General features: G+C 44.1%; 1 protein-coding gene across 1 annotated transcript in view; it reads right to left on the reverse strand.

The window, feature by feature from the left end:
* Window positions 1-12284, reverse strand: part of jakmip3 (Janus kinase and microtubule interacting protein 3) — a 212800-nt gene that overhangs the window by 81919 nt on the left and 118597 nt on the right. The window contains exons 16-19 of the mRNA XM_080205603.1: window positions 7993-8058; window positions 5005-5073; window positions 4837-4914; window positions 930-1133 (exon numbers count right to left, since the gene is read on the reverse strand). Of these exons, the coding sequence (XP_080061729.1) occupies window positions 930-1133; window positions 4837-4914; window positions 5005-5073; window positions 7993-8058 (417 nt within the window). The remainder of the gene's footprint in view (window positions 1-929; window positions 1134-4836; window positions 4915-5004; window positions 5074-7992; window positions 8059-12284) is intronic.

Consider the following 12284-nt stretch of genomic DNA (forward strand, 5'->3'; position numbering starts at 1 on the left):
TCTTTCATAGGATCATAGAAATCCTACAGTGCAAAGGAGGCTATTCGTCCCATCAAGTCTGCACTAACCACAATCCCACCTACATCCTACCCCCCATAACCCCACACATTTAACCTGCTAATCCCTCTAACCTTCACATCTCGGGCACTAAGTGTCAATTTAGCATAGCCAATGCATCTTACCCGCACACCTTCGGACTGTGGGAGGAAATCGGAGCACCTGGAGGAAAGCCACATAGAAACAGGGAGGACGTGCAAACTCCACACAGATAATGACCCAAGCCAGAATCAAACTCAGGTCTCTGAAGTTGTAAGGTAGCAGTCTAACCACTGTGCCACTGTGTTGTCCCTCTATGTTGGATTATCTGACTCACAGTCCATTTGAGTGCAATTTCCTGTGAGATTACCGAATTTAGTCTACAATCTCACGGAGATTTGTAACATGACCATTTAATTTGAGAGATGCTGTAAAACTAGTACCTCCTAAATGAATCAAAGTCATTTACAGATCAAATTATAGAAGTGATCCTTATAGGAGGTCAGTAGTACTTCCTCATAATTGCCCCTTTACCAGTGGATTTTTGCAAACTGGAACAGGGCATTTGCAGCGTCTGCTGTCAGTTAGACTTTCTCCTGCACCATTTCAGCCGGCAATTCCTTTGCATTGTAACTTGTTTGAATTGTATGCCCGGACATCTGGAACCTAAACGAAGAACGGGACAAACAATCGGGGTACATTTTCTGATCCTGCCCACCAAGGGAATTGTCATGGATGGGACAAAAATTTTGACAGATAATTTAAAGGTCCATTGATCTCGAGCAGGATTTTCCAGACTTGGGGAGGGCGTGACTGAAAAATCCTCCCCAGTGCATGTCCAGCCATTTCTCAATGAAGTGACAATGCATGTTGAATAAGTAATAAAAATCTACCTGTTGCGCATGGTGGACAAGTTCCATTCTTTCCCGCAGTATCTGTGCATCGCGCTCTCGGAGCTCGCTCATGACCTGCCGCTTCCATTGCTCCACTGCCCCTTTCAGCTTCTCTTGCTCCTCTTCAGATAAAAGCTCAGTCATCTTGGCGCCAGCTTCTTGCTGCAGTGCGTCGTATAACATGGCTTCCAGCTCCAGGATCCGCTGTTGTCAAATTAACATTCACTCATTGCCCACACAGTACCACAGTTACCTTCAAATAGATTTACATTTTTGAAAATCAAGCATTTCTTAAATAAAAATTTCGCTCTGGAACACACAGGGTTTTGAGATTAACTTATGGTTAAACATATCAGCCAGGATTCTCCCAGCCCACTGTGTTTGTCGATTGGGCTGAGAGGAGGGGGGAGGGGGTGGGGGTGGGGGTGGTGGTGTTGGTGGTCCGGTAGGCCAGTGATCGAGAGGAAGACTAGCAATCGGAAGCGAGCGATTGGAGACCGGCAGTGAAAGGGGAGGCCAGTGATTGGAGGCCAGCAATGGAGTGGGGGGCGGTGCAGTGTGCATGCACCGTTCTCGGCGCTGTCAGATCGGTGCCTGCTCAGTGCTATGGTGCTGGCCTCTTGGACAAGAGTAGGCCCCACTCCCTGCCCTCCAGACAGAATCATGCTAGGGCACTCTGCATTGCTGGCTGTCAGAGATTCATTCAGGCAAGTGCAGCCAAAAAGTGGGCTGAAAGTACTCCCGTTTTCCCGCCTGTTGGGCACTTAGTTTTGTTTTGGGAGAATACCAGCTATCTCTTAAAATATTCATTCCTGGGATGTGCACATCACTGGCTGGGCCAGCATTTATTGCCTGTCCCTAATGGTGCTGGACCTGAAGCATTTAAGAATTAACCACTGTGCTGTAGTTCTGGAGTCGCAAGTAAGTCAGACCAGGTAAGGGAAGCAGATTTCCTTTCCCTAAAGGGACATTGGTGAACAAGATGGGTTTTTTTATGACAATGGTTTCCGGATTTTTATTGAATATATATTTCACTATCAGCCATGGTGGGATTTGAACCCAGGATAACCACGCATATGTGTTGAATGAACAGTTCAATTTAGCACCACTGATTACATTGAATCCATACAGCTAAAATTAGGTTCTTAAGGGTAAAACAAAACAGTGTAAGACAGTGTATTACTTCATGTATTCGATTGTTCACTTTTTAAAAAATCTATTACTAGATAGTTCAACTCATTTTGCCACTTTCCCTGAAATTTTGCTTGAAGAAACAATTGTCTTTTTTGCCTCTTTTGTGTATCTTTTTCAACTGTAAGGATCATTCAGGTTTAGAATCATAGAAAACCTACAGTACAGAAAGAGGCCATTCGGCCCATCGAGCCCACACCGACCACAATCCCACCCAGGCCGCACCCCATATCCTTACATATTTTACCCTCTAATCCCTCAAACCTACGCATCTCAGGGCACTAAGGGGTAATTTTAGCTTGGCCAATCAACCTAACCCGCACATCTTTGGACTGTGGGAGGAAACCGGAGCACCTGGAGGAAACCCACGCAGACATGAGTGGCGAAAAACTGCAGCAGGCGACGATGCAGAGGGACCTTGGGGTCCTTGTGCATGAGTCGCAAAAACCCAGCTTGCAGGTGCAGCAGGTGGTCAGGAAGGCGAATGGGATGCTGGCCTTCATAGCGAGGGGGATTGAATATAAAAGTAGGGAGGTCTTGCTGCAGCTTTATAGGGCATTGGTGAGGCCGCAGCTGGAGTACTGTGTGCAGTTTTGGGCACCGTACTTACGCAAGGATATTTTGGCCTTGGAGGGAGTGCAGAGGAGGTTTACTAGGCTGATGCCGGAGTTGAAGGGGTTGAGCTATGAGGAGAGGCTGAATAAACTAGGCTTGTACTCGTTAGAGTTTAGAAGAATGAGGGGAGATCTCATTGAGACATATAAGATGATGAATGGGATGGATAGGATAGAGGTGGAGAGACTCTTCCCGCTCAGACAGGACAGTAGGACTAGGGGGCACAGCCTCAAGATAAAGGGGGGGGTGGCGGTTTAGAATGGAGTTGAGGAAGAACTTCTTCACTCAAAGGGTGGTGAATCTCTGGAATTCTCTGCCCGTTGAAGTGGTGGAGGCTACCTCGCTAAATATTTTTAAGACGCGGGTTGATAGGTTTTTGATAGGCAAGGGGATTAAGGGTTATGGGGAGAGGGCGGGAATGTGGAACTGAGCCACGACAGATCAGCCATGATCTTATTGAATGGCGGGGCAGGCTCGAAGGGCTAGATGGCCTACTCCTGCTCCTATTTCTTATGTTCTTATGAGGAGAATGTGCAAACTCCACACAGACAGTGACCCGAGCCGGGAATCGAGCCCAGGTCCCTGGAGCTGTGAAGCAGCAGTGCTAACCACTGTGCAACCATGCCGTCCAAGCGCTTACAGAGACAATGAAAATTACAAATGTTACTATTACTATTACCATGAGTTCAACATAATGAGGTACGAGAAAAAGTAATTGCAAACACTACAAGGTACTATACAGATGTCACACAATAGAATTATAGAATCCCGACAGTGCAGAAGGTGGCCATTTGGCCCATCGGGTCTGCACTGACCCTCTGACAGAGTGTCTTATCCAGGCCCACCACCCGCCCTATCTCCATAACTCCACACATGTACCATAGCTAATCCATTTAACCTACACGTCTTGGGAAACTAAGGGCAATTTTATCATGGTCAATCCACCTAACCTGCACATCTTTGGACTGTGGGAGGAAACCAGAGAACCTGGAGGAAACCCACACAGACATGGGGAGAAGGTGCAAACTCCAGTCATCCAAGACTGAAATTAAACCCGGGTCCCTGGCGCTGTGAGGCAGCAGTGCTGACCATCGTGCCACTGTGCATAGCAATGTAATTTGTAAAACCTGGGAGTGGAAGGAAAGCTACTCTCCTGTGAGAGAAAGGAGGACCTTTAAAGAGTAGCTTTGTCTATTAGATAGCTAGAAGCTGAAAAGTCTGCCCCTGGCTTGGAAGGCTAAGAGGAAAAAAAAACCTTGGTTTTGAGAAAGATAGTAAATTAAAAAAGACTCCAATGCCAGAGAGCTTGCTAAGATTAATTGCTGGCTTCCTTTGCTGAGGCAAAATTGTCATTATCAATTTGTTCCTTAAAAAAACCAAACCTAAAATCTGTTGTCCTCTTCATCTCTGTACCCCCTTTCTATCTGATGTTCTTGATAAGTGACAATATGAAGTGAGATTTGATTATACAAGGATTTTTTCCGCTAGAACCGGAAAGGCTGAGAGGAGATTTGATAAATGCTTATAGATAAGTATCATGGGATAATTTTTCCAGCAGCAGCGACCAGTCAATAAGCAGCAATGAAGTGCCCATTTTGGGTTAAATTGGTCTTGCCACCAGGGTCTTCCCGATGGGAGATGGATCCTCTCACTGAGGTCAAGCCCAGCAGGTGGCCTGGAGGGAGCCTCCCAGTCGCAGGCTGTGATATTAAATAAACTCTGAGTTTATTTACGAGTTTAAACACCTAATTGGTCAGAATTGGTCAAGAACTCTGAGTAAGATGGGTTGGGTATCCTCTGTTTCACAAATTTTTTAGTTTCTGGGGATCTCTCTCCTGAGTACATTGGGTTAGAAACAAGTCTAAGGACTGACCACCATATAGTACATTCACCCCATTCATTTGATTGCCACCAGAACTACTGGCACCCCTCATCGGAGAGTCTGGAGAGACAGTCTCATTGTTTATTTGAAGGCACATTTCCTTTCCAGTTAACAGTTTGCAAAGCTATCAGTGGGTTTTCAGTGGACATTCCTTTAATAATCCAAAATATGTTAATACCTTTTCAATAAAGAATATTTCAAGAAAATAAGGAATCACACCTTATGTGCTTGATCCATGGCCTGTTTCCTATAGTCCAGTTCCTCGTCCAAGTAGCCCTTCTGTTTACTGAAAAGCTCCTGTGACCAGAGGGAGAAAATATTAAAGCATTGTGACATCTCTTGTGCGAAAGCTTTGATTTTCTTGATACTGCTTTGCTTACGGCATACCTTTTCATTTTCAATGTCGTTCATCTTTTGCTGCAGCGCGGATTCTGTCACCTCGATCTGCCGCAGCCACTGGAATGAAAAATCAAACATCCTCAAACAGAATTTAACAAGCAGTGACATTTATTTCTACATATCTTTAAGTACATTCACACAGGACTATTTATGGGTTAGAACTTTGGTTCTTATCTTCACTAATCATGGATCAATATCATCGATATCAATCAATGACAAGTTACATTTCCAGCTTGGAGTGAGCTCTGGTTTAAATGTATATGCAACACAAAGCTAAGCCAGCTATGTTTCAACTTGACGGCAGGGTTTTCCAGCCCTGCTGCAGTATGTCTTCCAGTGCCAGAGGTGGCCTGCCATTGGCTGGCGGTGGGATCTTCCCATCCCACCAATGTCTTGTGAGATGTGTGCCCCGCACCTGCTGTGGTAGATCAATCTGTTGTGGGGGGGGGGAAACGAAAGATCCTGCCAGGGGCAACAGCCAGGAAATTATGGCCTAAGTCTAATTTTCTCCCCCCATTGTGAACATAAATGGGTTCAAGTTTGAATGCTTTAGGGCCAGAACTTCCCATCCATTCACTGCCAACTGGCGGGATCTTTGGCTGCATCTTCCAGTCCTGCTGACGGCACGTTCCACTGTGGGTTTCACAGCAGGTGAGGGGTACATTCAACAGGAAATCCCATTGACAATGGAGGGACAAGAAGACCCCATTGCCGATCAATGGCAACACGTGGTGGGTTTTGCATTAAATTTTGCCCTCAGTCTTTGAGAAATATGGTGTATGCACCCATAGGTGACACTATATCAGGAGTTAACATCTGAAGTTTGAAAATTACTTTGAGAAAAAAAGAGAAAATTTGATTAAAATTAATTTTCTCCTTCAAACTAATTCTTTGATCCCACTGTCATATCTTTACAATTCCCCTTGTATTTTCCTCACTTACTTCTGATGTCCCAAAGTGAATTAGATATTAAATTTTGGTATTGTACCAATTGGAAAAATAGGATAGGATCTGTTACATCTGATTTAGTTTCCCAGTTAGCACCTAAACAACTTTATAACTGGGTTTGCATTGACACTGGAAGTGTCCGGTGATGTACAGTTAATCACAGTAAAATTAACCTCGATTATGTTATTTAGACAATCACATAATTTCCTGACATTTTTATTAATGCTTATCTCTGGTCCAAATAAAATGGGCACAAAGGATTTGGTGATAAGATAGTTAATCTAAAAATTATATATACTTGAATACACTTGAAATGGAAGAGATATTCTTCTATGCTTCATGATTCCATATTAGAATCTGTAACAGCATCTTTAGCCATTTCTGACTTTTTCTCCTGATTCCCATTGTTTCTTTCCACTTAGGAGATGAGGTGGCATGGTAGCACAGTGGTTAGCACTGCTGCTTCACAGTTCCTGGGACCCGGGTTCAATTCCCGGCTTGGGTGGAGTTTGCACATTCTCCTTGCGTCTGTATGAGTGTGCTCTGGTTTCCTCCCACATTCCCATGATGTATGGGTTAGGTTGATTGCCCATGCTAAAAATTGCCCCTTAGTGTTCTGAGATGTGTGGATTAGTGGGTAAATATGTAGGGATAAGGGGGTAGGGCCTGAGTGGGATTGTGGTCAGTGCAGACTCGATGGGCCAAATGACCTCATCCTGCACTGTAGGGATTCTATGTTGTTTGATGTTTTGGCTCTGCCATTTTGCTGCATAATATTGGAACAACAGGTTTCCCCTCGGTTTTCAGGAAGACGATGAGGAGGAGTTTGTGTCATAAAATGCTAAGGACATTAGCCAGCACTTGAGGTAAACCCTGGGCGGCACGGTAGCACAGTGGTTAGCACTGCTGCTTCACAGCTCCAGGGTGCTGGGTTCAATTCCTGGTTCAGGTAATTGTCTGTGTGGAGTTTGTGCATTCTCCTCGTGTCTGTGTGGGTTTCCTCTGGGTACTCCAGTTTCCTCCCACAGTCCAAAGATGTGCAGGTTAGGTTGATTGGCTATGCTAAAAAATTGCCCCTTAGTGTCTAGGGATGCGTAGGTTAGGGATTAGTGGGTATAATATGTAGGGATATGGGGATAGGGCCTGGATGGGATTGTGTTCGGTGCAGACTCGATGGGCTGAAGGGCCTCTTTCTGCACCGTAGGGTTCTACGATTCTAATCACCCACCATATCTCTCATCTATGTTCACAGTCAGAGGCCTATCTAACCAGCAATAGCAGGGGTGGCTCAACCTGCTGACAGATGAAGTAACATCTTCTAATGTGCAACAGTCAAGTTCACCCTCTAGTCGTCTTGTTTACGTTCCTTTCAGGGCCAGCATGAATTGGGGGTTAAAATAAATAAAGCTAATTCTGAAGAATCAGGCAAGGCCAGCACACAAAATGGTGTAAGTGTTATTTGCAGAGTCCAGTTGCCCATATGATAACTTTTTAAAAATTTTTATTGGTAACTTTCAGTATTTTTCTTCCAAAAAATTCAAATTATATCCAATACATGGTCCCATGTAAGGGACAGACTAAATCCAAGCTGACAGGGTGAGACATTTCACCCCCATCTTGGGCTCAATCAAACAAGATCCAAGCTGACAGGATGAGGCACTACATCTCATCCTGGGCTTGATCTAACCCATCATCTTAGCTAAGAGGCCAAGATGACTTCAAAAATTGCTTCAGGGAAAGCCTCAGTTTAGTTTCATTTGGCTGTGACTGCTGTTTACGGTCTGTGAATTTAACTGTAGAGCAATAATTTTACCAGCTCGATCGTCATAGTTCAACAACAAAGACCCACACTTCAAACTCCTTCTCAGCTTGCTAAATGTTAGCCTAATTTCTTTCAGCTTTTTTTAAACATAAGCTCACTACACGTGCTTCATACTGGTGAATCTTTGTCCCACTCTAAGTGTTCAACTCTTTGCTGTTGAGAAGAATTGTTTCAGGTTAATATATAAACAATAGAGAAAAGATTACCTTTTCTGCCAACGTCAAAACGGTTCGGGCCTGAATCACAACCACTTGCTCCTCATTGGTCAAATTCTAATTAACAGGTAAGTAAATAAGGAACAAGTTAAAAAGAAAATATTTCTGTATTTTCTTTCCCCACTAAACATGCTTCTTTCCTCTCTCCGTGTCAGCGATCTCTTTCGTGTCTCCGAAGGGCAAGTTAGTCATGCAGCCAAACAGAGCATCAATTTGACCCAGCTTGATCTGGGACAAGTACATGCACACCACCATTATACTCAGCATCCACTGAAATTATTGCAGGTAGTGTGGGAAATCCAGCAGGAATAGATATGGTGGATCCACAGCTCTGTACAAAGTGTAGATGTTTAACATGTCCCATTTCAATTAGTGCAAATGTAACAAAAGCACTTGTCTCTTGTAATGGGACAAAAAAATTGAACTTCTGTCTGTATGGCCAGTAGCCCCTTATAATTATGTTTAAATAACAGGTGGTCAGAGCAAAGCTTTTGCATTAATTTGGAAGACAGTTTAGTTGTTTGGAATAAAATATCATCTGCCTGTGTTTAAAGTCAGTTGGCCGTGACAATTTGAGGAGATTGGCTCACTCTACTGGTATCTCCAGGCAACTGCTGACCAATGGCAGACATGGACGTCCCTAATGCTTGTGCCTATACCTCATTTCCTGTCACCAAGATGGCACCCTAAATCGCTTATTAAAGAATTTGGTTACATGTAGGGGGCAAAGTTCCTCCACATTAACCCCTCAGTGTGTCTACCAGAAGGCTTTTGACAAGGTCTCACACAGCAGACCACAACGTAAACTTAAAGTGTGTGGGATTGCGGGTAATGCATTGAGATGACTTCAACTGTAAGGCACTTTCACCCTGGAGATTGCTCCCTCTAGCTAAAACTAGCCTCGATAAAATCCTCATGAACCTGATACAGAGGTTATAAGTTACTGTGATGCAGCAGGGAAAAACGAAGTAAACAATCGCGAGTTGACAACAGCTGGGGCCAAGTGCTGGCAAGTGGGATTAGGTGGGCAGATCAGGGCCTTTCATACATTGATGCAGACTCGTTGGGCCAAAGGGCCTCTTCTGCACTGTAATAGCGTTTCCGGGGGAAAGAAATGTCCACTTAAGGGACCGAATGAACTCTAACAATGGAGGGAGATTTTTGGTCAATATAAAAATTAAAAGTGGTTTATCTTGTGGAGTTTAGGTATAAATTACCAACTGAATAGTGTTTGGACTGTTGATCTTAGTTTGTTTATAACCGTAAAGCTCTCAAAACTTGAAATTTTGACATGTGATCCAGTCAGTCACTGGAGATTCAAATATCTTATCAGAAGTTATCAGTCTCTACAAGGATCAGAACAAAGACAATTGCTCAGGTCGTAAACAGTCAACCATGATTATTAAGGATGAAATAGATGATTGAACAATAGTAAGGACACACTGGAGGTTCACACCAGTTGAGATAGAGATCCCGTCTTCACTGCAGCAGGAGATCCAAGCAGGCGATTGTGAGTCAGGAGTTCCTGTTGCAGGCCAGGTTTCCCAGAACACTGGAGTTTAGACACCAGGACATGCTTTCGAAGTCAGCCTGATTGATGGATTTGATTTGCTGATGGGTCAGGAACTCTGTAGCAGAAGCCACAGCCAAGGGCAAAGCAGGTTTTGGCTTCTTGGATAGAGAGCTGAGGGGCTACAGGATCATTTGGAAGTCTGGTGATGACTGCGAGATGTCGGAGACATCCTGGAGCAGAGACATGGGTAGGGATCAGTGACATTGTGGGAAGGCTGGGTCTGATTGCAGGATGAGGAATCTCTGGTCATGGGGAGGGAAGGAAGTAGATTTGAAGGAAGAACCCACCATCTATAAACAGTGCGGAAAAGCATTTAACTCTTCTGTACAACAGTCTTTGCTTCCCTTTAGCTGCTGGGTTTCCTGAGGCCGGGGTAGCTCTAAAATAGAGCTAAAGTTTAGGGCATGAAGCTTAATTAAAATATTTCTGTAAGCAGCATCCTTGTTATATTTATATTAACTGTGTTTAATTGTATACTGCTTGTGGGAATGAACTGGTGATCCACTTGTGCTTCTATAAACAGGAATCGACTGAAACTGTGGTTGTTGGGTTAGGAGCCACAAGTTTGCAATATGCAGCTCTGTAAATAAAAGCCGATAAAGGTGTGTAAATATTGGCTCCCGTTCTATTCTTCACCACCAAGCTTTCTGGATTGTACCACTACTTTCAGGAGTGGCTTTTCAGCTCTTCCTTCCACAGTCCAACCGCTGTTAAAATTGGACTTGGGTTCAGGTTTGAGATTCTAGAAATATTTACTTCCCATCCAGCCCAAACCCACCTGTATTTGGGGGTTGTAATTTGTTTTAATAGCAAATTACAGGAAGCTCAGATGGCTGATGAGGAGCCTTGCATATCAAAGCTCATACGGGAAAACCAGTGATGTACTATCAATGATTTTCTATCTATTAAAATGAACAGACATAAAAACATGGAGAACCATCTGTAAGTTTCTAATATATAAATCTACCAGCTGAGGAAACATGGCACTTATATAGATATCTCTCTATCTCTACATATAGATACCCTGGGATGTGGGAAATAATTTAAATAGTTACTTTGTGGTGATCTATAGGCCAATTGTTGAAATTGTTTTCTGTAGATTTGCAATTCCTTACAAATACCAACTCACACCTTTTCGACTAGGCCAGGCTAAACGTTGCAATGAATTGTGATGATCGCTTGCTGGACGTAAGACATTTTATTTATATTGATAGATTGTAAGGGAGCAAAATATGATAGATCCTGGAAATAGATGTAGGAACGACAATGAACAATTAATCCTTGCCAATTGCTTACAATGCAGACAGCGCATAAACTTTGGGTGGCCTATGAATTGCATGCTAGTCGCATGTAGCCCAGCAGTAAAAATGATGTTGAATGGTTTTACACCTCAGCAAGGGGCCCTAGTCGGTGTGAGGCTAGCATCACTAAATATAGCCTGAACCTCAGAAAGCAGGCATGCATTCTGGTTGGAAAAGTATTTGGAAATAGCTGGGGGACAGAGCCTGACCTGCAAAAGAGTGATTATGATGCAACGGGGAGAGAGTGCTCCAAAGTTCTCAGAAGTTGTGCTTGAGGCCTTAGTGCAGGAGGCAGAGGAAGGAGATATTTACAGGCAGCCAGACAGACATTGGGACCAGAAAATCTTTACAGTCGGTGCTGGCAGTGTAGCTCCAAGGAATTGTATGCAGTCCTACAAAAAGTTCAATGACTTCACAGCTCAGTTAATATTCTACCACTGGCCTTGAACACTGCTCAATGCACCATATGCCTTTCACTTAACTACCAACAGTTTCCATCAATCGTTACTCATGCTTTATATGCCTAACTTTAACTCACTTTCCCACATTCAGCACTGTTGCAGGCTTCACATCCACATCTCAGTTTGCACACAGGACCAGCTTTTCAACCTTGAGAGTCACAAAGCCAACCTTTCGCCATGCTTATTCACACACTTCTTACTCTCTTGCAGGGCAATGTGGTGCATTACCAGAGGCTGCAGCACCTAAAATCTCACCATCCTTCAAGCAGCGTGACGGTAGCTGTGGCTAGTGGTGGGGCTGAAAATATAGAAGATGGCAATGTGCTCATACCCGATCCACCTTCTCAGATCCCATTTGCACCTCCCCCGCACAACCTTTTCTGATTTTGCAAGCTGCAGACAGTGTAAGCAACTGCCTTTCCCCTACGTTCTCTCAGCATAATCCTATCCTTATACCATTCTCCCTTCAAATACCCAAGTATACCAGCTGGCCAAGTAGCAGTGGAAGAGCAAGAGGTGAATGAGCAAGGAGACAGTGAGGGAGAAGAAATGTCATCACTTGCACTCACCCTCACAGCTGCCAGCTCAGATACCGACCCTGTGCTTATTACAATAAATAAATTAGAGCTAGGGTTTGCATGGGGTGAGACACTGGGCATTGAGGAACCTGCAGCTGGAGGAGGGAATAAGGATCAAGCAGGTGTCAAGTTGCTGGAGACTGAGGTCTAACCTGAACTCTGAGTTAGAGGACTCAGGTGAGCACATTGATGGGGTGGCCTTCAGAAGACTGGTGGTGGTGCACGGTGAAGTGTTTGGTATATTGGCAGGCCTGGCAAGAGGTCAGCAGTCAACCATAAGAATGGGATTAGGATAGGTGCTTGATGGATAGCACAGACACGATGGACCAATGGGACTCTTTCTGTGCTGTTAAAGTCTATGAGTGTCTCC

Source organism: Carcharhinus amblyrhynchos, chromosome 17, assembly GCF_965287045.1.
Source record: "Carcharhinus amblyrhynchos chromosome 17, sCarAmb.v2.hapA, whole genome shotgun sequence".
NCBI classification, from domain to species: domain Eukaryota; kingdom Metazoa; phylum Chordata; class Chondrichthyes; order Carcharhiniformes; family Carcharhinidae; genus Carcharhinus; species Carcharhinus amblyrhynchos.